The 27941-nt window shown below is 38.2% G+C and overlaps 1 protein-coding gene across 2 annotated transcripts in view; it reads right to left on the minus strand.

Moving 5' to 3' along the window:
* Positions 1 to 27941, minus strand: part of GRM5 (glutamate metabotropic receptor 5) — a gene marked incomplete at both ends in the record, with an annotated part of 417852 nt that overhangs the window by 116046 nt on the left and 273865 nt on the right. For both annotated transcript variants that reach the window (XM_079789422.1, XM_079789421.1), the window contains one exon: positions 11480 to 11715. In XM_079789422.1, coding sequence (XP_079645548.1) covers positions 11480 to 11715 — 236 coding nt within the window. The remainder of the gene's footprint in view (positions 1 to 11479; positions 11716 to 27941) is intronic.

Below are 27941 nucleotides of genomic sequence, written 5' to 3' on the forward strand. Positions count from 1 at the left end.
CCCTAACGGCCCCCCCTTCCACTGGCCTGGTCACCCCCAACTGCATCCCTGCTGGCCTGGTCACCCCCAACTGCCCCCCTCCCCACCAGCCTGGTCACCCCCAACTGCACCCCCTGCCGACCTGGTCACCCCACGCAGCCTGTTGTTCAGTCATTTGGTTGTCCCTCACTAACCCCCCTGCTGGCCTCGTTGCCCCATGCAGCCTGCTGTTCGGTCATCTGTCCAGTTGTTTCAGTCATGACAGCCCCTGGCTTTTTATATATTAGGATAATATACCATTGATAATTATTCCTATCCCAGAGATTATTGAAAAAATATTTACTAATACAACATGGTGTGTCTATTTTTCATAGTAACAAAAGCAAATACTTTCTAAAGCAAAATCTATTGTGATAACATTGTTAAGTACAACATTTTAATACATTTCTAGAATTTTTTTTAGAATCATCACATAGACCATCTTTTTGAACATCTTATTGATTCTCAAATATAGGTATTATCTACATTCTATAACTGAAGAAGGCAAGACCAGGTAACAGAGTGAGTGAGTGGTGGAGCTGAACTTCACATGTCTGCCCTCTGAAGCTCTCCTGGCCACTACCCAGCACAGCCTACGGAGCCATCTGGGAGGCTAGGAGGTCATGCTGCACTGTGTAGCTCAGAGGGATGAGTTTAAGGATTAAAAGCAAGAGGAAAAAAATCCTTCTATAAAATAAATTTCTACTTGGTTATGGGTATCAAAATCACAAGAGATACAGAGACAAAGGATTTCATTATTTGGTTATTTGCTGGGATTCCCTGAAGCCTGAGAATAAGCCTGGCAAATATATATATTGTACTTAAACACTTCTTCAAAGCTTTATTAAATATAATTGAAATATGATAAACTTCACATACTGAAAATGAGCAACTTAAATGTTTATATATGCATATTGTTGTGAAACCATTACAATAATCAAGATAAAGAATGTATCCATTCCATCACCTCCGCATGTTTTCTCATGGACCGTTTTAATCCCTTCCATCCCCAGGCAACCACTGATCTGCTTTCTGTCATTGTAGATTACTTTGAATTTTCTAAAGTTTTATAGAAATTGAATTATGCAGTGTGTACTCTTTCTTTTCCTGATTTCTTTCACTCAGCAAATTATTTTGAGATTTGCTACATTGGTAGGTGTATCAATAGTTCATTACTTTCTTTTGATGAGTAATAGTCCATTGGACCTATAGCAAATTTTCTAATGCCATTTGTTAAAAAGCACATATTTTCTCCACTAGATTGTTTGTGCACCTTTGTGAAAACCAGTTTTCCATGTACATGTGGGTCTGTTTCTGAATTTCCTGTCTTGTTTATTGATCTATTTGTTTATCTTTATGCTGATACTGTGCTGTTTTGATTACTCTATTTTTAGACTGATTCTTGAAAATCATATAGTGCTCATCCACAAGTTTGTTCTTTTTCAGAGTTATTTTAATTATCCTAAGTCATTTGCATTTCCATAAAAATTTTAAAAATCCATTTGTCAATTTCTATTTTAAAAGAATGCTAGAATTTTAATAGTCATTCTTTCAACCTATAATTCAACTTTGGGAGACTTGACATGCTTACATTATTGAGTATTCTGATATATGCACATATTGTATCTCTTCATTTATTTAAATCTTCTTCAATTTTATGAGCAATGTTTTGTAGTTTTAAGCATAAAGATTTACAGATTTGCTATATATTGCCAGATTTACCACTGATTATTTCATATTTTTAATATTATTTTAAATGGTAGTATTTTTATTTCACTTTCTAATTGTTTGCTGCTATTATATAGAAATACTTTTTTTTTTTTTTTTTTTTTTTTTTTTTGGTTAATCCTCACTGGAGGATATGTTTTCCATTGATTTTAGAGAGAGTAGATGGGAGGGGGGTGAGGAAAAGAGGAGAAAGAGAGAGAAACATTGATGTGACAGAGCCACATCAATTGGTTGCTTCCCCAAAGTGCCCCAAATGGGGCAGGGAACCTGCTACCTAGGTACCTGCCCTTGACCATAATCGAACTCATGACCCTTTGTATCATGGGCTAATGCTCTAACCACTTATCCACACCAGCCAGGGCTAGAAATACAGTTTTAGATATTAATCTGGTATTCTACAAATTTAATAAACTCACTAGAACTTTTTGTAGATATCATTAAATTTTCTAAATAGACAATCATGCAATTTGTTAATAAAGACAATTTTATCATGTCAAATCTCAGTGCCTTTTATTTCTTTAGTTGATGTAGTATATTTTACTGACTAAAACCTCTGGTAGTAAGAGGAAACTTCCTTCCCTGATCACAGGGAGACATCTTATTAGGTTGAGGATATTTAGTCTATTTCTAATTTGCTGAGAATTTTTATGATAAATTAATATTAGGTTTTGACATATTTAACGACATCATGAGTTTTTAATACCATAAATTACACTGATCTATTGTTGAATATTAAATCAACCTTAGATTTGGGATAAATGCTACTTAATCCTGATATTATTACTTTTAAATATTGTTGGATATGATTTGCTAAAATTGTGTTTAGAATGTTACACCATTGTCTATGAGGTATATTGGTCTGCAGTTTTCTTTTCTCATGATATCTTGGTATGGTTTTAGTATCAAGATAATGCTTACCTCATTGATTGAGTTGGGAAGTATCCCTGCCTCTTTAGTTTTCTAGTAGAGTTTATATAGAGTGTTTATCAGTTCTTCCTTTATTTTTGGTAGCAATTCACCAGTGAAAAGTGAAACCCTCTGCTCTGGAGTTTTCTTTGTGGGAAAGTGTTTACAAATTTATTTTCTTTAACAGATAGAGGACTATTCAAGTTGTCCATTCATCAGTAAACTTCGGTAGTTTGCACATTTCAAGGAATTTCTCCATTTCATTTAAGATGAATAATTTATTTGATAAAGTTGTTTTAAAAAACATTTTCTTAATTTTCTTTTTCACATCTGTAGATACTGTACTGATGTGAACTGATTTAGACTCATTCCCGATATTGGTAATTTGTATTTTCTCTCTTTTCCAGATCAATCTGTTTTTATTTGTTTGTTTTGGTTAATGCTGACCAAAGGATATTTTCTCATTGGTTTTTAGAGAGAGTGGAAGGGAGGGTAAGAGACACAGAGAGAAACACTGATGTTAGAAAGACACCTTGATTGGTTGCCTCCTGCACATGCCCAAGTGGGGTAAGGGATCAAGCTTGCAACTGAGGCACATGCTCTTGACCAGAATGGAACCCGTTACCCTCAATCTGCAGGCCAACGCTCTATCCATGGAATCCAACTGATCAATCTGTTTTTCAATTTTCGTGATTTTCACCGTAAGTTGGAACCCACCTACATGAGCACCTACATTACTCATATGGAGCACATACACAGCAGTAATAAAGTGAAACAGTAAGAAAAAAAAAAATTAAAAGAAAGATAACAATTCCTGACCTTTACTTGTGGTAAATCCTACCTAATAAAACAGTAATATGCAAATTGACCGCACCTTTGCTACACTCAAGCCATGCCCACCAGCCAAGCCACGCCCACCAGCCAATCAGAGTGAGTATGCAAATAAACCCGACCAAGATGGCGGTTAATTTGCATACATAGGCGCCCTGAGCTGACACCCTGTGATGGACTGCAGGGAGCTGGGTGTCCGCTCCGGCACCAGACCGAAAGCCTCCACTGGAGGCTTTTGGCCTGGAGCCGAAGCGGACACCCAGCTCCCCGCTTTCGATGGATGGTGGGCGTGGCAGACACCCACTCCTCGCTCTGATTGGATGGTGGACGTGGCGAGCAGACCCCCTGCCATCGAAAGTGGGGAGCTGGGTGTCCGCTCCAGCTCCAGGCCAAAAGCCTCCACCAGAGGCTTTTGGCCTGGTGCACGAGCGGACCCCTGCCATCGATTGCAGGGAGCTGGGGGTTTCTTCGGCCTGGTACACCAGCAGACCCCCTGCAATTGATCACCTGGGCAGGGAGCTAGGGGTCTGCTTTCGGCCTGGGCAGGAGCGGACCCCCTCGATTGATTGTAGGGAGCTGGGGGTCCGCTCCTGCCCAAGAGGCTTTCGGTCTGGGCAGGCCTGGGCAGGGGCTGAGCAGGTGATCTGAGGGAGCTGGAGAGGCCTGCCCAGGCCTAAAGCTTCGGCCAGAGGCTTTAGGACTGGGCAGGGCCCAGCCCTCCATTGGTGTGAACTATAGAGGAAACACCTTTTCTGACTGCACATTGGCTAAGCTTCCTGTATACCACTGGTAATATTCTTAGTAACTTGGGTAATAAGAATCCAAAAAGGTGATCTAGGGTTTTTCCACCACACTTCTGGAGAAAAAAATGAAGGTCCACTGCTGGAAGGCTAAGAAATGTCATATCCTGCCCTAGCCGGTTTGACTCAGTGGATAATGCCTCAGCCTGCAGACAGCAGGGTCTGGGTTTGATTCTGATCAAAGGCATGTACCTAGGTTGCAGGCTGGGGCCCAGATCAGGGCTCATGCAGGAGGCAACCAATCAAAGTGTTTCTCTCTGTCTTTCCCTTTCTCTTCCACATTCTCTAAAAGTCAATGGAAACATACCCTCAGGTAAGGATAAAAAATAAATAAAGAAATGCATATCCTATGAAAGACACATCTTGAAAATGCCTAAAGAAAGTTGTCATTTTTTCTTGGTGAAGGGACTGGAGTCTGTGTTGATGAAAACACCTTGGTGGCTACGGTGACTGGCAGTGGCTGCAGCAGTGGGGTGATGGGGCTGGTGCCTTCCCCTGACCAGCCCGGTTGCCTCCCACAAAGGGAGGCCAGACTGCAGCTTAGGTACGCTCCCTGTGGGGCGTGGGCCTAAGCTGTCAGTAGGACATCCCCTGAGGGCTCCCAGTATGTGAGAGGGGGCAGGTTGGGCTGAGGGACCCCTACCCAGTGCACGAATTTCATGCACCGGGCCTCTAGTAAATAATAAAAACCATAAAGCACATATGTACATATGTCCAAATGATGGAACTTCTTTTTTATATAAATAAATGGGAAATGCCAACGTAATTACAAAACGATGCACATCAAGTCCGATGTAACCTGAGGACTGTCTGTATATAGATATTCTGGGCTTTAATTCTTGTGTCTTAAGAGTTTGGGAACTTTCCAGGTTCTAAAGTAAGGGCTTGCTTCTACAGATCTCATTGAGTAATTTCTGTTGGTGAATATTCATCATGAAAAATTACATACACTACCACTTACTTGGATGAATAATTACTTCCATTTCTTAAACTCTGGAATTAAAAGAAGAAATGTGACAGATTATGTTTCTTAAAAATTTGATATGTTTGTGTGTGTGTGTGTGTGTGTGTGTGTGTGTGTGTGTGGAGGGGGTTGATCTGTTTCTATGTTCCATTTCCTTAAAGCACACTCTGAGATGGAGAAAAAAATTTCCCCCCGGCAATGAAAAGTACCAAAATGTAAAAAAAATCCAAGAATTGTATTAAGCCCAAACTGTCACATCAAATTCTAATTTAACTTAATTCTTTGGCTGATATAAAGACAGAAATGGGCTTTTGCTCAGCAGATTTTACCGCATGCACTAGGATAATGGGATCAATTATTTTCTTTAGTATATGGTTATTAATATTGTTCTAGTGTAGCCTTTCCTGAAGTATGGTGTTAGTCAGTGCTACTTAAGAAGAATGAGTTCATAGTAAAAGAGAAAAAATTGCTGGGCTAAAGAAGAGTATTTAAAAATTTTTATAGCAGGATTTGTCTTTTTCCAACATGTTGATATATATTATGCATCTCTAAAGAATAGATGCAAAATGTGATAATCTCAATATAGGTAGTCATGGAGTCTTTTTTTTCCACACTGAATTAATTTTATTTCTAAATGCAACTTCAGAAGTGTTAATATTGTATGAGGATGAGGAACCTCTAATCTAGAGATTAGCTGTGGCACTTACTCTATTTTAATTTGTGATAATTTTCTTACCCAGATAATTATTTCCTTTCAGTGCACTATTTCAGCTTTTTTGGTCACGTTTTCAGACTTAGAGATGGTGAAGTGTTCTGAATAATGGCTAAACCACTAATATGCATTTCAAATGCAAACAAGATGAAAGAAAAAAATTCTGACGCCTAAGAAAGTATCCTTTAACTAACCCACCTCCAGCCCTCACGAGACCATTCATGAGAGAAAATGTGGACACCTTTAGCTGGAAACTTGCTGTAACAGAAAGGAAAGAGAAACACCTCCAAGTATAGATGCCTATGTGAGTGGTTACTTGTTGGCATAAAAATAAAGGAAGTGGAGGATCTGGGTTCAATATCTGGATCGGTATGTGGAGAAAAGACAACAGGCACAGGGAGGGAAATGTTAGGCAATCCGAGTTCCTCTGAGAGCACAGAAACTGGCGTTATTAGAAAGCATGAACATGTAAGCTCAGTGGAACTGACAAATATTTTGAGGTAGGCCTTCCACTGAGAAAGACTGAGCATGTGCAAAAGGGCAGGGCGAAGGGGCCAGATCACTCTAAAATGCAAGAGCACAGTCGACGAAATGGCTGTGGCACAGATTTCACGAGTTTAAGGAATAGAAGATGTAAATGCAAATTCCAGATTTCAAAAGTTTTGACTGGAGCCAAAGAGATGAGATTTTTTTATGCAGACATTGGAGAACCAAGGAAGATCTTTAAGAATGAAGGTAACATGATGAGGTTCACTCTTTAGATCAGGGGTGGGGAACGTCTGGCCCATGGGCCATATAAGGCCCGTGAAATCTTTTGGTCTGGCCCTACTATAGTTAGACTTAAATTAGAAATTAAATAATAAAAATGAAAAGTATTAAGAATATAATTTAATTTTTCTAATTGTTCATTTAAATTACCTGGTAATAAAAACTACAGAGAATTTAATTAATACTGTTTTCTAATAACTATATGACAGTCTATAGCAGGCTACTAGCAGGCTATAGACACACAGGAAAAACGCCATGCGAAGGCATTTAGCAGGCTAATTTTTAAGTTGAAAATTTTGTATGGTCCGTGAATGATGTTACAAATATCCAAATAGCCCTTGGCAGAAAAAAGGTTCCCCACCCCTGCTTTAGATGAACACCTTGGGGACAATTTTCAGCATAAAATGGAGGAGAAAGAAGCTGATATCAAAAGGAAAATTCAATAGGGAGATTACTCTGATACTGGACGGGAGAGATAATGAAGAACCAAATGTCAGCAGTAGTATAAATCCTTGAAATCAGGCCGTAAGAAAGAGGGAACAGATGTGGACGTTTTTCCAGCAGGGGAATTCACAGCATTTGGTGACTAGTTTAATGAAAAAGGATGAGAGAAGGGGAATATATGAGGATCACTTACTCCTACATCTCAGGAGACAGGGTGGATGAGTGACTCTTTTACTTAAACTGGAGATTCAAGAAGGAGGAAAGCGAAGTTGGAGGCTGTGGTTACAGAAGTCATAATGAGATTAGTTTTAAATACAAAAGTTTTAAATATCCAGGTGAGGATGTTTGTGTGCTAATATCATAAATGACACCTCTGGAAGTAGTGGAAGTGACAGGAGAATTTATAGAAAGGAGAAAGCAACTAAATGTCAGTGGGTGACAGAGTATAACTGTAAAGGAAATGGGTCCTTAAATTGGTTCAAAAATAGACTATCATGCAGTTATTAGAAAACAGTACTAATTAAATCCTCTGTAGCTTTTATTACTAGGTAATTTAAATAAACAATTAGAAAAAAATAAATTATACTCTTAATGCTTTTCATTTATTATTATTAATTTAACTTACAATTTAAGTCTAATATAATTGTGAAATTTAAGTAAGACTTACTGAAACCAGGCTCACTGTTAATAATATGTAAACCTGGAGTTTAACAATATAGCATAGTTGAAACATATAAGGGCTATAGTAATATTTTGATTTAAGTTTTTAAATGCTTAAAAAAACAAAAATAACAAAAGTATAAACATTTTAGACATTCTAAATGGTAGGCTTTATTTATGCATCACGATTGGGATTGCAGGGGAATAACAATTAAGAAAAGACTGGCCTGGCCCTGGTGGCTCAGTGATTAAGCATTGACCTATGAACCAGGAGGTCACAGATCCATCCCTGGTCAGGTCATGTGCCTGGATTGCAGGCTCGGTCCCCAACAGGGGATGTGCAGGAGGTAGCCCATCAATGATTCTCTCTCATCATTGATGTTTCTGTCTCGCTCTCTTCCTTTACTCTCTGAAATCAATAGAAATATATATGTATTTTAAAAAGAATAAAGAGTAAAGGAGGAACTTCTGGTGTTAAGCAAGATTGAAAAGAAAGCAAATGAAAATTCCTTCATTACATTACTTTAACAGGCCAAAGTAATGAAAAAAAAAATTAAAGGCAGTGACAATGTATGGAAGCAACAAAGAAAATGAACTAGCAGAGAGTAGACCTACAGAAGTGGGCAGGTGGCACCAGCTACTTTATTATCTGAGGTATCTGCAGGTTCTGGACCCAGGTGATGATCCAGCTTGGTCTAAATAAAGAGACGTATTTCCTAGGGCTTCCTGACAAGGTACCACAAACTACATGGCTTAAAACAACAAATTTAGCCCCACTGGCGTGGCTCAGTGGTTAAGCATTGACCTATGAATCAGGAGGTCCTGGTTCGATTCCCGGTCAGGGCACATATGCCCGGGTTGCAGGCTCGATCCCCTGTGTGGGGCGAGCAGGAGGCAGCCAATCAATTATTCTCTCTTATTATTGATGTTCCTCTCTCTCTCTCTCCCTCCCCTTTCCTCTCTGAAATCAATAAAAATATACTAAAATAAATAAATAAACTTATTCCCTCATAGTCTGGATTTTAGAGGTCCAAAATCAAGGTGCCAGCTGGGCCACCCTCTCTGAGACTGTGGGTAGAACCCTTCCCTGCCTCTTTCTAGCTTCGGGTGGTAGCTGTAAGTCTTTGGCAGCCCACGTCTTTCTGCAGCATCATTCCAGTTTCTGCCTGTGCCTTCCCATGGCATTTTCCCTGTGAGTCTCTGTTTTTTTTTACAAAGACATCAGGCACATTGGATTAAGAGTTCATCTTATTCCAGTATGTCATCCTCTTGCCTAATTACATCTGCACTGATGCTATTTCTAAATAGTCACCTTCTGAGGTTCCGGGAAAGGACATGAATTGTTGCTGGGATGGGGTGGGGGGATGCATAATTCCACCTGGCTTAGGACACTGCTGGAAAAAGAGAAAGCAGAAAAAGTTTTGGAATTTGAAATGATCTGGTATGTCAAACTCCAGGAGCCCTAAGTGCACAACAGCCATTTCCCCTCCTGATCCAATTGCTGATTCTGCAGGTGGCATGAGAGGCTCAAGATTCTGAAGAGAAAGACTGAAGTCCCCCATTGTTTTGTATTATTTGGGAAAAAAGCTCCACTTGAAGAATGGAAACTGCTCAAACTTCAGTTAGCTTCCCCCCGCCCCCCCCCCCCCCCCCCCCCCCGCCTGAAATATGCCAAACAGAAACATTATGGTGCAGGAGACTGTAGAGCAAAGCTCAAAAATAGTAAAAATTTGTGAGTCAGTCATCCAGGGCAGGGAATATAATAGCTAGACTCTCAATTAAAATTCCGTGCTAATTGTTCCTTAAAGACATTTTAACGAGCGGTTGATTGCTGCTATTTTATGCTACAACCTACGCCATTTCAATTTCTCTGAATCTGGAAAAGGCAAGCTATCACTGGGGGAAAAATAACGTAAAATTTAATCTTTATGGTGATTTTCAACTCATTGTCTAGCATAAAAGAAAATATACTGTACACGTGTCAGGAAACAGAATGGGACCAATGACTAAGAGAAATCAGTCAACAGAAATAGACTGACCAAAGATCCAGAAGGACTGTAAAATAACTATGATCAATATGTTTAAGGAAACAGAGTAAAGGATTGAAAAAATAGGCGAGAAGGAGAACTTTAACATAAAACTGGAAACTATTAACAAGAATTAAATTGGCATTCTGGGATCGTTAAACACCATATCAGAAATGAAGTATCTCTTATTTTGGTTAACAGCAGACTGGACATAGGAGAAGACATGATTAGTGAAATCAAAAATAATAACAGAAGAGAATAACAGAAAAGAATGAAACTGAGCACACAGAGAAAAGATATGAAGGGACAGATAAAAAGTCACATGTGTGACACAGTTAAATAGTCTCACATTGGTATAACTGGGTACCAGAAGGAGCAAACAGAAATGTGGCAGAATGAATGTTTTAGGAAATAATTTCTGGGATTTTTCAAAACTGAAAAGAATCTTTAATCTACAAGTTTAGAAATGTTTGGTAACCCTAAGAAAGACATATTCAAAGGAATTCATTCCTAGTCTCCTCATAGTTAACTAAAAGTTAAAACACACACACACACATACACACACACACACACACAATCTTAAAAGCTAAGAAAAAAGACATATTACTACAAGGGAAATATTAAGAGTCATGGCTAACTTCTCAATGAAATCATGGAATCCAGGAAAATAAATATAGAATGCTGTTTTTAAAGAAAAAAAATGCTGAAAAAATAAAACTAAACAAAAGGAAACCTGCCTTCTTTATTATTATTATTATTTTAGATTACATTTTTTATTTATTTTTGTATCTTACCTTTTGCAACAGCATGGATGGACCTAGAGATTATTATGCTAAGTTAAATAAGCCAGTCAGAGAAAGACAAATACCATATGATCTCACTTATATGTGGAATCTAATGAACAAAATAAACTGATATACAAAAAAGAAACAGAGGCATGGATCCATAGAACAGACTGAAGCTGTCAGAGCAGAGGAGGAGAGGGGGACTGGATAAAAGAAAGTGAAGGGATTAGCCAAAGAACATAAATGCATAACCCGTAGACACTGACAGCAGTGTGGTGATGGCCAGAGGGAAGTGGGGGTGGGGCTGGGTGGAGGTGGGCAAAAGGGGGAAAAATGGAACACCTATTGTAGTGTCAACAATTAAAAAGAAAAGAAAGAAAACCTGCCAGTATAGAATGCTATACTCAGTAAGTAGATACTTCAAAACTAAATGTGCAATAAAGATACTCTCAGGAAAAAGAACACTGATGAAATTTTTTGCAAGCACTTTATAAAAAATACTAAAGGGAATTCTTCAGTATTGAAAATACTGAACACAATGAAGGGCCCTGGACACTGTTGACTATTTCTAGGAAATATCCTAACAAAGCTCTGTAGTACTATATATAAAACATGCAAAAGTAAATTATATAGCAATAGCAAAAGAAGTGTGAGGGGGGTAAACTAACTGAGATATATGTAAGATTGTTGAATGAAAACATGAACCAACATAAAGTAGTTTATATTAATTAAGGATTCATTTAGTGATTTCTATTAAAACCTCCAAATAAATTATATGAAGAGATGAAACAAAATTGTCGAGACCGGTGGTAGAATGAAACAATACATCTGCTTACTGTTGCAGGTCTTGTTGTATTTGCTGTTCTCCTGTGCAAACCCTTCCAGCCGGCACTGAAAACGATGCTGCCAAAATTCTTGAAACCAAGGGTTTCGGAGGTTTGTTTCTGGCCGTAGCTGCAGATAATAATCATCAAACCACTTGACATCGGGAGATTGGAGCTTGATTGTGATTCCACCAACAGCTTCTCGCTGATATCCATCAGTCACATCATACCTGTCAGCCCAGCCATCACTGTGGGGAAACAGACAACCCCTGGCTTAGAACAGATATCTCCTAAGCAAATGATACCATTGGCTCTCCTTTTGAAAAGCTTTCGTTAAATGGCTATTTCAGGCCACATGATGGTCCTGCACTACACCTATATGATTTTGAGATAGCGGTCTGTTGGAATTAAAAATGCAAAGCACAATGGAAACCTTGGGTCTAAAAGTGCTGAAAGGCACAAACCCCACTTACCTTGAACTGTAGAGAATAACTTAATGGTTTGGCAGAATTTCACTGGTTGCAAAATACAATGTATGCCTGAAGCTGCATACTATCACCATTGACACTATTTACTGAACATTTTATAGGTAAGTCAAGTTCACTTGAAATACATTTTTTATTAATAGTAATTATTATAATGATCACAAAATAAGAATAAAATATTTCTAAAACATGCTTATTATTAACTTAGCTATCCTATGACACGATTCTCTCTCTTGTATTCCTTCCTTCCTTCCTTCCTTCCTTCCTTCCTTCCTTCCTTCCTTCCTTCCTTCCTTCCTTCCTTCCTTCCTTCCTTCCTTCCTCCTCCCTCCCTTCCTCCCTCCCTCCCTCCCTCCCTCCTTCCCTCTCTCTCTCTCTCTCTCTCTTTCTTTTCTCTCTCTCTCTCTCTCTCTTTTTTTTTTTTTTAACATTTTACAAGTGAATTATAGAGAGGTTAAAAAAAAAAGCTTGTTGCCCTAGCCGGTTTGGCTCTGTGGATAGAGCATCAGCCTGCTGGATAAAGGGTCCCGGATTCAATTCCTGACAAGGACATGTATCTTGGCTGCAGGCTGGATCCCTGGCCTGGTTGGGTATGGGAGGCAACCAATCTACGTGTCTCTTTCTCATCGATGTTTCTCTCCCCTTCCCTTCCACTCTCTCTAAAAGTCAATGGAAAAATATCCTCGGGTGAGGATTAACAAAAATAAAAAAACATAGTGATTTGTCAGCACCTCAAAGTGAGTCCTTGTATTTCATAGTTCATATAGTCTTTCCTACCCCATCCTGTTTCTCAATACATTTAAAATATGCATAGGAAATTATGTTTTACATTAGAATGATTGAAAGAACATCCTAACAATGTGCCATCGATGGTGTCAAGGAACATATGCCGCAACATTGCTGTCATTCTGTGCACTGATCACTCACAAAGTCTAGGAATTTTAAAATAAAAGAGTTAAAATCAGAGAGTTCATGGTATAATGATCTGAGTATAACAGCTTAAGTAAAAGTATTCTTAGCTGATAAGAAAAATACATAAGACACAACACTGGAAATAAAAGACATTGAAATGATGTTAGTATCAAATTTGTTCACACCTTGGGACATTAGGGGGAAAAAAGACACTGACTTTTCCTGTCCTCTCTCCCACTGGAATTTGTCCAACTTGTGCTATGCATCTGCTGGGACCCAGGGGTGCTGGCCTTCCTTTGAAGAGGTACAAATGTTCTTTCAAGAAAGATAAAGAAAGTCAAGGGGAAATTCAACAATAAAAAAAAAATAATACCAAAGAGGGAAGAGAAGGGATACAGAAAGGGTTGGGTGGAAGAACAGAATGAAGCCTTCTGAATGAGTGGTTGGCCTGTGAAGGCAAGCTGGGTTGGGGAATGGGTGAAGGAAAAGACTTGCATTCAACAATCATTGTTTACTTAATTGATATCCAGCTATTTCTATTTATCAGAATGTTAATGGGTAAATAGAAACTTTTACCATCCTCCGAATTGCTCTTTTGTCCTTCCTACTTTATTTTTGCAAGCAGAGAGCATGCTCCAATATTTTGCATATAAAATCAGTGCCTGGGGACATGTTATGTAATTAATTAATTAACATAAGTGCAAAAAGCATTTCGGTTTTTTTTTCAATATACTCTTTTATATCAACTCTCACTTAAAAATTGATAGTGAGAGTTGTTCCAAAGGTCATAGATTACTCATTAAGATATCATAGGGGCTCAAGAAAACTTGAGAGATATTTCCTAAGGCCTCACTGGATGGTAGAGGAGAAAAAATAAACAAACAAAATAAGCTATTTCTTCCTCTAAGTCCTCCTTGACAAGAAGGTATTTCATTATAAATTATCTATGGTGAAATTTCAAAAACTTTTGTGGCAGATCAGAAAAAAAAGCAATATGTTTCATTCCCATGTTGAATTTCATTACTTCTCACATTATCTTCCCTCAAGATTCTCATTTTCAGCTGCAGAAGATTTTATTTAAAGCTGACAAATTGAAATGAAGTGGGCTTGTTTGCCTCATTTTCTCCCTCTGTTTTGGAGGATTTATTATATCATTGGTATGAGAGTGTGGGTCTCATTGGCACTTGAGGAGATGCATGGGCGTGCTGCGAATGAGACAGGAAGCTCTGTTTGTCAAGCACCCAGTCTCCAAGAAAGAGATAATTTAAATTGCTCCTTTTGTTAACACTAGCTTGCTCTCATGTAATGCTATGACTATGAATATTAAATAAGAAATATAATATTACAATGGGTCCAATTTATCCTTCATAATTCATTCATTGAATTTAATGGGGATTGTAAAAATTTGTTCTGATAAACTTTTTTTGGAGGTTATATTCCATGAAAAGTGTTAGAACCAGAGTGTGTTAATTTACTCATCTCTCATCATGTTTTTTAGCTTTTTAAATTTATTTTTTATTATTTATTTATTTATTTTGATAATCCTCACTTGAGGATATGTTTCCCATCGATTTTTAGACTGGGAAGAAGGGAGGCGGTGGAGGGGGGAGGGAGGAGAGAGAGAGAGAGAGAGAGAGAGAGAGAGAGAGAGAGAGAGAGAGAGAGAGAGAGAAAGAAAGAAAGAAAGAAAGAAAGAAAGAAAGAAAGAAAGAAAGGAAGGGAGAGAGATGTGAGAGAGACACCTAGATTGGTTGCCTCCTACATGCACCTCAACCAGGCTGGAAACTGAACCTGCAACCCAGGTACTTGCCCTTAACTGGGAATTGGACTTTTTGGTATAAAGGTATAAATCTCTTTTCTGTAGTTAACAATTTAGCCAGAAATGACATTTTATTAGTAGCTTACAAGTTAGAGTTGTGAGTTTAAAATAATTGACCCATATTCTTTCATTCAATAGCAAAATAAAAATCATAGAGGAGTGTGTATGTAAACAGAAAATTCCAATATCTGGATTATTCTATTTAAACTTATTGGGGATTATTTAATATGTAAGTCTCAAGGAAGTTCATTCTATGCTGGCTAAGTTAGATGGCACTATATTGACTTTAGGTTATTAAAAATTAACATTTTAATAAAAATGTGCTTCTAAGGTTTGTGTTAAGATGATAGGGTATGTAGAGTGAGGAATAATACATTCAAAAGTAAAATGATATACCAAGAAAAACTTGAGCTTACTTTTCTACTATCTAATGCTTCCTATTGCATTGATAGAGTGACTGTCAATATTTTGACACTACTTTAATGTCTTTGGATGATGAATATTTTACCAAATCAGAAAAAAAAAAGGTCAGGAAGATTAGGAAACAAACTGGAAATATGCCATATTTAAGGCACTTTTCTAGATTTTGTTTGTTTGTATAAGTGTATCTTCTATCTATCTATCTATCTATCTATCTATCTATCTATTATCTATCAGTCCATCCATCCATCCATCCATCCATCCATCCATCCATCCATCCATCCATCCACTCACACATCCATTTATCTATCCATTCATGAAGTCATCTGTCCAGCCAGCCATCCACCTAATTTCTCTCTCTTTTCACTGGTTGGTATTTTATCCATCTCCTCTAATCTATTTCATTATTTTCTTTCCAATTCTTTGATAATGACTCCATCCTCATTATATGCAGACTAGAGGCCTGGTGCACGAATTCATGCACTGGTGGGGTCCCTTGGCCTGGCTTATGGGGATCGGGCTGAAACTGGCTCTCCAATATCCCCTGAGGGGTCTCAGATTGTGAGAGGGGGTGGGCCAGGCTGAGGGACCCCATCAGTGCATGATTGGGGCTGGGGAGGGACTGCGGGAGGGCTCCAGGGCATGTCCAGCCCATCTTGCCCAGTCTCGATTGGCCTGACCCCAGCAGCAAGCTAACCTACCAGTCAGAGCATCTGTCCCCTGGTGGTCAGTGTGTATCATAGTGACTGGTCAAATGGTCGGACGCTTAGCATATTAGGCTTTTATTATATAGGATTCTATATTTGCAGAGTCATCTATTTAGTAAAATTTATTTTATTTTATTTTATTTTAAATTGATCTTGCTGTTTAAAATAATCCCCAAGCATAGTACTGATGTGTTATCCAGAGTTCCCAAGAGCAAGAAGGCAGACATCAGGTTTGGGTAGAAAAAATGGAGAAAATGAATGCAAGTTGGGGTCTACAATAATCAGATTGCCCTTGCTATGCTCTCTAGGATTTCTTTTTCTGAGATTTCTATCTAATTTCTACATAAACAATTGATTTGAATGTTAAAAATACAAGTTCACACTTTTCTTATATGTGGTTCCAGTGCCATATTGAACCCATTCTATTTTGCTTGTGTTTTTGTATGCTGAATAATAGCTGTTGGCACTAAAAGAGAGAGAAAGAGACAGAGAGAGAGAGAGAGAAATAATGAGAATTATAGAACTGTAAATACCTGATACTCTATTATATCCTTATAACATACATATTTTAACTTTAAAATTGCTATTTTTATCATTCATTGTATTGAATTACTGATATATAAAGCATACCAATGGTTATGGCTATAAAATAATTACTGCAAGACTTAAAATGACTAGATTTAATATCAAAATACATTTCTGAAATGTGAAAGCCCCTGAGGGCTACATACTAACAGGAATAGAAAATTCATATTGGAAAATTATGAAAAAAAAGCTTCATGAATTATTGAATGTTAATGTAAAGAAGCTAAATAACTTAAAATGTTTCTCCCCAGTAAAAATATAAAAATTTAAAATGCAGACAATATAATATGTCCTTCCTTTTTTATTTCTTATCAACATATGTTTTAAGTTACTGTTATGAAAACAGAAAAATATATGTAGCATGAGGTGATCCTTTAGCAACAGTCTTCATGTTCTATTCATTCTAGTTAATTAATTCAGTAAGCATTTTGCATGCCTCTTCTATATATATATATTCAAACTGCACAAATACTGTGGTAGGTTCCAAAACATGCCTTCAATAAGCCAATAGTCCATTAGCCATGACCTGCTTGAATAAGCATTGAGGACTTCCAAACCATTGGAAATATCCTCATTTATCCTACAGACTGAACATATTACTTCCTTTTTACTCATTCTGTCCACAAAAAGTACAATTCATTAGGTTTCCAGTCACCAAATCCTCACTTACTGAAAATCACATTCCTATCTTGCCTCCTGAGATTATCCCCTGATCACCTGAATTAGTATTCTGGGTGGTTCAAAACTCTTCATTCTTACATTTAGAATATCCTGATTTATTTACAAGGAATGCTAATCACATTCAATGAATAGGATTCCATTATTTGCATTCTCAAACAGCAACATGATTAATCTATATATATAAAAGCCTAAGCAACCGTTACGACTCAATGACCAGAAAGACCGGAATGACCGGTCAACCAGTCGCTATGACATGCACTGACCACCAGGGGGGAGACACTCAATGCAGGAGCTGCCCCCTGGTGGTCAGTGAGCTCCCACAGCCAACCTCCTGCAGCTGGCCAACCTCCTGGGGTCCCTCCCCCTGGCCGGTTGGCCCCCTGATAGGCCTCAATCGCTGGCCAAGCCAAGGGACCCACCCATGCACAAATTCGTGCACCGGGTCTCTAGTTTAATATAACTCCTCAGAGTTCTTAGTGAAGCATCTGCCATGAGCAAATAGCATAAATAAATCACCTCAAAAGCTGTTTCAAAAGGAGCAGTACCTGACTAAAAATGGAAGCATCAGAATGACTATTATTCCTACAGTCATTATGTTTATATCAGGGATGTGAGTGGGATGGGTGAGGGGAAGCGAGGGCGTACTCGCAGTTATTCTTGCTCCCTGAATTCTTTATTCCTGCTTATCTTGATGACATTGGTACTGCTTACACTACCAGACACATGTTGTGCATTAGAGACATAGCATGCTGATTCTTATTTCTCAAATATGTCACTTTTGCACCTCAATGCCTTGGAGTATGCTGTGCCCTCTGCACAGAGCACCATCCTTTCACCTCTTTACATGTTTCCTGATGTGATAAAATCCAAATTCATTCATCAGGCAGACAGATTGAGCTTGGTTGCAACTTATAAAAACCATTCTCAAGCTCCCCTGGGGTTAATAGTTCCCTCCTCTCTGCTTCCAAAACACAGTGGCATTTATTCCCTTATTCACTGATCAGGTGCTGGATAACTCATATTCTAAATGTGAGGGTATAGTGGTGAACAATAAGATAAGGTTTCTGCACTTCAAGTGGTAACATTATGATGCTTTTAGTTTTGCATTTATCATTGTATTAAAGTTAGGTACATTTATTTCTGTTTTGCCCAAGTAGAATATAAATTTTATGTTTTAGATGTCTCCTCATCCTTAGATTTATTATAATGTCTGGTACATGTTAAGCACCAAGAGATGTTTAAGATAACTATTAGAAAATGAGTCTTTAAAAGGCAAACTTCAAATTATAGAGAATTCTGTTCAGCAACTACATATATTCATTTTAATTGAGGAAACAACACTATCAGATGTGCCTTATAAAATAATTCTGAAAGGCTAAATTGGTTTCCCCTCCAAAATGGTCTTCTCCCTCTCTACCTGATGCTATTATGATTAATGAGAACATTCATTAGGCCACATCCAGCATTTTTTCCAAAATCTGTTCGCAACCCACATAATTATTATGGAAACTGCTGTTCTGCCCACATGTAATCATCATCTTGCCAAATCTCTAACCAATAGCATTTTAACAGATATTTTGGGATTTTTTTCTAATAGTGGGAGTCTACTGCTGCCTGGCTGTCTTCATATAATAATCCTTTTTTTTTCCCCCTCTCCTGATGGAGTAGGAGGCCTTAGAATCTCTAAATAAAACAGTGAAAAGCAAGGAAGGATATTATGCTTTTAAATAAAATCTCTAATGAATATATACCAGTCAACTCCAGTGAATTGTTTAATTCTAAAAAGAAGCACAATGTAGAATTTTCCAGAAAATGGTTAGGTTATTTACTGAAAAGCAACTTATTTCTTGGGTTTGTAAATCTTAGTTTTACACTTTGAAGCCTTTATATATAGATGTGGATTAGAGGAGCTATATCAGAACATTCAGGATGTTCTGAAAGGAACAAGTCAGGAAAATCAACATTGCTACCTGTCTAGCATAGGACAGGTGGTTGCCATTGTATTACTTTTCCTAATTCCCTTCAGGCCATAGAGGTAATTATAATAACCCTAGTTTTTACCATGCAGGAAAACAAGGCTCTGAGGGATCAAGCAATGTACACAAAATCCCACAGCAAGCATAGAGGGGATTAAAACCCAGATCTTTCTAGCTCCAGAACTTCTGCACTTTCTGTACTTCACAGAGCTTCCAAAGTGATGGCAAAGAGTGATGAAAGTACTGAGAAATGTTTCTTAAGGGGGATGATATTTAAGAGGCATCTAATGGGTGAGACTGGAGAGGTAGAAATCTAACATGACATCCAAGGTGTCTGCTATCTGGTATACACACATGCTTTCAACTTTTTCAATCAAACATTACTCTAGATAGGTGAAGGAATTTTCAAGATGTAATTAAGATCCCAAATAAATTGCCGGGCTTGAGTGATTGAGCATCGATCTATGAACCAGGAGGTCATGGTTCGATTCCCAGTCAAGGGCACATGCCTGAGTTGTGGGCTCAATCCACAGTGGGGAGCATGCAGGCGGCAACTGATCAATGATTCTCTCTTGTCATTGATGTTTCTATCTCTCTCTCCCTCTCCTTCCTCTCTGAAATCAATAAACATATATTTAAAAAAAAGATCCCAAATAAATTGACCTTAAAATAGGGAGATTATCCTCAGCAAGACTGACCTAATCAGGTGATCCCTGACAAGGGATTGGCTCTTCCTGGACCAAAAGTTCAATCATGAGAGGCAGTTGGCATGAGATAGCTGGAGGAAAAGCTCCATTGCTGGGTCTGACAACCGAGGGAGCTTTGTGTAAAGGAGTGCAGGTGACCTCCAGGACCTGGGAGTGATCCTCAGCTAACAACCAGCAAGGAAACAGGCACTCAGGTGTACATCCAAAGGGAACTGAATTCAGCCAAAAACTTGAACAGGTTTGGGAGCAGATTCTTCCAGAAAGGAATGCACTGGGGCAACACCTGATGTCAGCCTTTTTAACCCTGAATGGTGAACCCACTTAGGCCATACATGGACTCCTGACCTTCAGAAAGTATGAGATAGTAAACAAATATTGTCTGATGCTGCTAAATTTGTGATCATTACCACTCCCCACCTCTGTTCTATATTTTCCTCTCTTGCAAGGCCAAGCATGTTACTATTGGAAGGAATGCAATCCTAGGAGGTCTGACCTAATTTTGGGTTTGGTCAGAATAGACTGACTTCCAAAGACTTTGGAATTATAGAAAATGATGGGCAGTATTAACATATTGGAATAGATAGACTATCTACCATTACCTCAATGTGGGCTCTAGGATGCCAGGCACTCTCCCCTCTGGTTTAAAGTCGTATCCCTCTAGGAATGCTTCCTTATTATAACCATCCTTCACACAGAGGACAGGCTGAGAAAATTTGTGTAAGTAGACTATTTTGTGAATGACACAATCCATTGTTTCTTTTGGCATATTATAGCCATTTGAAGAAAGGCAAAAATTGAGGTGATTGCATAAAATGTGCAACATAGTAAGCTAAATGGTTCAGTTAAGTAGAGAAAGCATGTTATGAATAGGGTATCCACAGCTTTATATAACCTTTATGTTTTCTCATGAAGCATCCTTGCTTAGAATAATCCTCCAGTTTTCAGTCTGTAAATGCCTCTTTCACTGAACTGGACTAGTTTCTCTTGTTATGCTGCTAAGCTAAGCATCATGTTCAGTCAAACAGCCAAGAATTACTTTTTGAAAATATATTACATTTCAAACAATAAGGCAGAATTCATGATGGCATTGAAAAATATAACTGCCCCTCTCCCCCATTTGTTTCCTTTCCTTATTTCTTATAATAAGGGACTTCATAATTTTGGATCTAATGTATTTTCCTTATACTTTGCTCAAACTGCCTGCAGTGTTTGACACTATTTTTTCATTTAGCAAAGCCTAATGAGCAACATTACATATGCCGATTTCTCTGCAGAATGCTACATATGAGGAATAAACAGAAGAAAAAAACTCATTCCCTACCCATTCCTCAGCATAAGGGCCCAGCAAATGAAAACTTACAGAATAACAGCGATCATGTATGTAGGGTGTGCTATCTGCCAGGCATTGTTCTAAGCACTTTATGTATATGCTTCCTCTCTGCCAGGTATCATGTATAATGTGATCCTGTGAGGTAGACATTTTTGCATCTTCACATTTCACATGAGGAAACTTCAGTCTGAAAAGTAGTAAGTCAGCCAGGGATATACAGGATTCAAACTCAGTCTACATAAATCTAGAAACCAAAACTGAAGCAGTACAACCTATTAATGCAGTCTTTTATCCAAATCTGTGTTCAAAGTTATCTGGTTTTGTACATGAAAATATAAAGTGAAGAGTTATTTTAATTTCTATTATACACATACACACCCATCCCCCCACAACTTGAGATTGTTTTCTTTTTTATTTCCTTCCTGAGACTGTAAATAAAGAATTGCTTTAAACCACTGGATTCATCTTCTGATAAAATGCCCATCTTTGTTGTGTTAGAAAGTTATGAGTCTCACTGTTCACACGGAAAAGAGCTATTCAGAATGTCCAAGAGACCTTGATATCTGTTCATAAACACAGAATGGACTATCTTCAATTCCCATTTCACTTTGAGGCAACATGTTTTTCCTTGACAAAATATCCCCATGACACACACCGAAACCGAGTCTATTGTTAACTTCTCACATCTATCAGATATGGTTTACCATTGAATGCCGACAAGCTGTAGAAGACCAGTAAGTAATTGAGAATTGTTCTGGGTGTGATATTAAGTTTTAGAAATAGGCATTATATAAGAAGCCAGACAGAGTCAGAACCTGACAGCCTGAAAAATTTAGATGCCACATGCCCAATGATTAATCTAAATGGACTGAAAGTGTAAGTCACATATTAGAACTGAACAGCTACATCCATTTCTAGCTATGATAGATTAGACAAACTTCCTCTGAAAATAACCAGAAAGGCTAGATAAACTTTTTTTTTAAGTGTATTTATGCTATCAGAAAGCTTTCTGCTCAGCCAGGACTCTAGAGACTAAAATCCGGGCGAGATAAAAAGATGTACTGAGGTTAAGACTTAGCCTTTGAGGTATGTGGCAGTTCAATGAAAGGCAAGGATGAGAGAGAGGCTAAGAAGTTGGAACAAAAGCAGTAGGGGAGGCTCCAAGGATGAGGCAACTCATTGGCTGGTGACCTGAATCTGGCACAGCTACCCACTGGGCTTCCTGTCCAACAGGCACTCAAGCTTCGCTCCGCAGATGAACAGGGCAACTGGCTGTATGACCTATTAACGCGGTCTTTGATCCAAATCTGTGTCCAATGTTATCTGGTTTTGTACATGAAAATGTAAAGTGAAGAGCTGTTTTAATTTCTATTATACACATACATGTCCCCCCACCCCCCAACTTGGAATTGCTTTCTTTTTTATTTCCTCCCCAAAACTGCAAACAAAGAATTACACCACTTGGGTGGTGTGCCAGGACTTGAGTGCTAATTGCTATAAACCCCACCCTCCTTCTCTCTGTTTATATCTGATTCTTAGTGCTCAAAACCCACAGATTTCCCCCATTATCTCTGTGAGGTGGGACCCAAGTGTGCCTCCTTAGGAAGCACCCCACATCACCAAGGGAGCTCAATGTCTACCTTGGGTTCAGTTTTGATTTTCTCCGCCAGGGAAACCATAGACCCCGAGCGGCCCTCTCACTGGGGGCCTGTGACAGCCTCGGGGAGGGGTGATCTGGTGAGAGGGAAGCTGCTCCTCTTGCTCTTGTAAATGTGGTCCTGCTCAGTGTCTGTGTTCCAGAGGGGTGCTTCAGCCTCACCCCTAAGTTCTGGGATTTTTGCAATGCTACCTTGTCTCTGGCTAGTTGCTTAGTGCGTCCTCTTGTGAGGACAGTTGAAGTCACGAGCAACCGATGGCCACGATCCTGATTATGCTGGCCAGCAGTTTAGTTTTTATAGAAATTTTATACATGACTGTGACACAGTTCAATTTATAGTTTTGATAGACGACTCTTTTATACACATGGAAGAATAAAAGCAAGGGTACTTGTTAGGAGCTACTGCAGTAATTCAAGTGAGGGCTGATGAGGATTTAAAAAAGGGAACTGATCACAGAATGAAAAGAAAGGCACTAAAGTAAGAAATACTCTATTTAGGAGTTCAAAGAGGCAGGGTTTGTTTATTAATATTATGTGGAGGAGGAGGAAGGAAAAGGAGTCTAGAATGATTGAATTTTCTTATTTGAGTGACCAGTACCACTCACTAAAAAGAAACATGTTGGGAAGTTTAGTTTTAGATATATTGACTCTGAAATGTATGTAAGATATTCAAGTGGATTATGTCAAGAATGCAATTACACATATAATCTAAATTTAGAGAAGTCTGGCCTGACGTATTTAATGTAAATGTGGTCAACAAATCAGCATTTGGCAGAACTGTTAGAGGAAATGTGATTACCCATGGGAGTGTTTTGCATGATATGAGCAAGGGAGAAATGTAGAAGTCCACATAATACCAATACTAAAGGGAATACATGGAGGAGGATATGTCCTTTTACGATTTTGATAAAGAAAAGGTCAAGAAGGCAGAGAATAACAATGGTAGTAGTAATGGAGAGTGGAGTGCTGACACAAAGCCAAAGAAGGCAAGAGCTTCAAAAGGAACAGTATAGCCAACAATGTATGATTCAACAGAGAGTGTAGGACTTTAGACTGTCTTTAGGATCTGACAGCACGACTGGGGAGGTTTGATGGAATGGTATTGACAGAAGTCAGATTTTAGTGGAGTAGGATTAAAGGGGAAAAGAGGAAGAAGACAAAGCTGATGTGGATCATGACAGAATAGGGTGGCATGCTTTTCTCTAGTAGATCTCTACAGTTTAGAGATAGGGATGCAGCAGGTGAATTATACCATAGATTTTGCTAAATGAGTGAAGTATAAGATCAGGTTTGCAAGAGATTTGAGGGTTTGACTGCAAAGGTGGTCTAGGCAATCAACTGTGGCATAAGATTATTAAGAAGATCAGGGTGGCCTGGAAGAAGCTGTCCAAGGAGGGGTGTGTGTGGAGAAATGAAAACAAAACAAAATAAACAAACAAACAAAAAACAAGGGCATTCTATGAGAGCAACGCCATAGAAAGGATGGCAAAAATAAGAGATGGTTAAAAAAGATGGTAAAAGTAAATTAAGAGATGATAAAAACATGCTTACTTAGAAACTGGGAGACTACATTTACAATTTCTAGGTGGTGGAAGAATTCAGGTGTGCCATTAGACATGTGCTAGCAGAGATTGGGCATTTATTTTTCTTACATACTATGCAACACTATTCTTTTCAATTAAATTTCACTTCAACCAATTATTTTTAAGCACACATATATTACCATGTTATAATATAATAAAGAATTTTTACTACTAGATGCTCTTACACAGTAACCAGTAAATATTTTAATAACAAAAGATTATTTTGTTTGTTATTGTTATTTGTGATTTATTTGTTGAGTTGTCTTAACCCAATGTGATGTTCATCTGATGGACAGAATATTTTTATCTAAATGAGTACATCACCCTCTTTGTCTTTTCTGCTAACAAGAAAAGCATGATAGTATCTGTCCTCTAGAGCAGCTAAGGTTGTACACAGTCACACACATGTATACACATATCAGTACACATGGTAACACATGCAAGCACACATATATGTATGCACACATAGGATTGCACATAAATGTTCACAGGAAAAACAGATCTTGTTATTTTCATTAAGCATCCCCCCATCTGAGTGTTTATTCCTTACAAGATATTTTGTAAAGAAGAAAAACATTTCAAAGAACTGAGACAATATGACAGCCTGTAGTTGTGAAATTATTGGCAATGCGGATTGCAAAATTTTGGTCACAATTCAATACAGAAGAGTCAACAACAGAAATAACCAACACTTGGAGTTTTAAGTGAAGCAGTTCAGTCATTCTGCTCCAGACCCACGTGTGGTGACTAAAGGCATCTCAGAGAAGCCTGGCAACTTCAGAGTAATTTATTTCTCGGAAGTTGACTCATTTGTTTCTCATCTTACCAAGTTCATTTATTATAGATACTTTTTAAGCTGGTAAAATCACTTTTCTAGTTTGCTATTGCCCCTAAATGGTTTAGATGTACTGGCTGTTCATGCTTGAATATCCAGTTAGAGCAAAAGACATGTTCCAGAAGTAAAAAGTGAGAAGAAAAAATAACGTGTTGAGAAGTATATTTCATCTTTAGTAGAAAATATGAGCCCAGGCAATAAGAGAAAAGTAGGGAAGGGTTGGACATGGCCAAATGGTTCATAGTTTAATATCAGGAGACACCATACTAGTTCGAAAAAAATATTATAACAAACATGCATCTACTAGTATGTGCTACAGGTTGTGAGACTGTGTTGCAGTGTTTGAAACAAGCAGAGGTGATGACAAGATGTAGACATACAGAGAAGCATTGAGAGGGTTCAGAGAAGTGTGAGGGAAGTGTCCGCATGTCTTATTCATGGGCTGGATAATCGCTCTGAGTTATGTTTGGGTAGGGAAGGGGTGATGAGGGTCTCTGAACTCTGATGAATTTTAGGTGATTGACCACTTCCTCCTTGAAGTCTCTTATGCCATGTACCAGCCCCTCCTGGCACTCCTCTTACTGCCTGACTCCTCCATTCTCTGGAATTCTCTGGGTGAGCCTCTGCACCTTAGGGATTAGTGTTCCCTGGAGTTTGGTCTTTGGTATTGTCTACCTGCACTTTTATGTAGTCTCATTTACATTTCATCCCATGACTTCAATTACCATTTAAAAAATTATTTCTAAATCTTTACCTCTAGATCAGAGTATTCATCACCTATGAGACAGCTCGACCCAAGGGTACCGCAAATGCAACTTACCCAAAATGACATTTATCATTTCCCCGACTGAAACGTCTGCCCTTTCTGCTGTATTCATGGATGCTACTCATTATTCCTCTCATTGTTCAAACCAGAGTCATAGAGGAGGGCCAGTGCCATTCTATTTGTTACCAAGGATCTCCCCCTTCCAGAGACCAAGTCATGCTAATTCCATGTCCTTACTATTTTGGGAGCCTACTTTTTTTTTTTTTTCCCATGGCCACCCCAGTGATGGATTTATTTAGGAACTCATCCTCTCTCACTAGGAATATGTACTAATGGCATTCCTTTGTTGTTGTTTATTTTTATAAAGCACAAATTTAATAGTAGCACATTTTCTTTGGCTCTCTCTGCCTTTAAATAAAGTCCAAACTCCTTAACAAAGCATGTAAGATCCTTCATGCTGTTGTCTTGCTCAATATTTTCTCTCATCATTCTCCTCTTTCCTGCATGCCCTGATTAGGTTCCTCCAAGAAGATATCACGGTTTCTTACTAATTCTCCCTACTACCAGTTTTAATAATCACTCAGGCTTGCTTTTTATCCCTTCATTTTATTAAATTCTATCTGTTGTTTTGGCCTTATTTCAGATGCCTTTTCTTCTAAGCCTGTTTAAATCCTACCTGCCTGAAAGAGATATGCATTTTTGTACCATAAACTCTCTGTGCTTAATTTCAATTTAGCATACATCACATTGCATTTTAATAGTTTATATGCCTCTTTTTTCAAGAAACAGTGAAATCCTAATGCATGGTGTTTTAGTTCCATAGTCCCAGCACTTAACCCATTGGTTATCAGTGAAACAGGGACTCCATAATACTGTATAAACAAAAAGAGTGGGGCAAGTTTTAAAGATGAAGGAAAAGAGAGATATGCTAGCAATTTAAATGGATAAGGAATTTGGAGAATGTGCTGAGCTTTCAGGCCTGTGGGGGATTTGAGAGGGGAAGTAATATTCTCTGTGTTCAAGAAGATTACAGTCTTCTTGGTTGATAAACTTCTGATGCACAAAATAATTTGTAACAACCTAAGGCTATCTATAAGCAAATGGCAAGTGTTATGATGCACATAAGATGTTCAGCAATAGGGGGTATTTAAAGGTATAAAAATATTCAGAGCAGGCTTTAAAGAAAAGAACATGACTTGAAATTTTATGTATTCATGTATAGGCTGGGAAAAAATGTTTTTTGGTTTTTTTTTTCAGATAAAGTGACCATCAGGAAAAATAATGTATATTTTCATGGCATATGTGAGTGGTGGTAATAACTTCATCTGAACTATTGCCTCCATGAAGATCTAAACTCTGTCCAACAATTATAACTATTTACCAGATGGCTCTATTAAAGTGTCCCACTCTCATCAGAAACTCTGTACTTGAACTCAAACGTATCTTCTTCTCTCCTACCCATTTGCCCTATATAGATTTCTCTCAAGTCATTCACGTTTCAAAACTTGGGCTCATTCTCCCACATCCCTCACACATAGAATCTATTATGATCTTGGCACATAATAGGCATTCTATAAATGTTTGTTGAATTAACAAAAGGAAAGATGTTGGAGTCCAGCGTGACCATGTGGAAAGTTATACCTAGATTGGGTGTGGAAATTCGGGAAGAACAGATGGCATAATTGAGGGTCTGGGCATCCTCATATGTAAGAGAATCAATCATAGTGTTTAAAGAAGTAGAAACATCAGGTGCTGGGGACTCTAGCTTTGGTTTCACTAACCCTTAGATAAAAGCCCTGAGGTTAATTCTTACAAAGAACTTGACAACAGGAATCATTAGGAAAATAAAAATACTTTGTCCTCTGGGAAGTTATCAGCATTCCATAAAACGCAATGTCTTGAATTTTATTATAATACTCTCATAAAATGTAGTCTACCTAATTTAGTGTTTTATTGCCCTAATTGATTGGTTTTATAGCCATGACTGACTATAGTCCCATTTCCATAGGAA

This window comes from Cnephaeus nilssonii, assembly GCF_951640355.1.
Source record: "Cnephaeus nilssonii genome assembly, chromosome: 13".
NCBI classification, from domain to species: Eukaryota; Metazoa; Chordata; class Mammalia; order Chiroptera; family Vespertilionidae; genus Cnephaeus; species Cnephaeus nilssonii.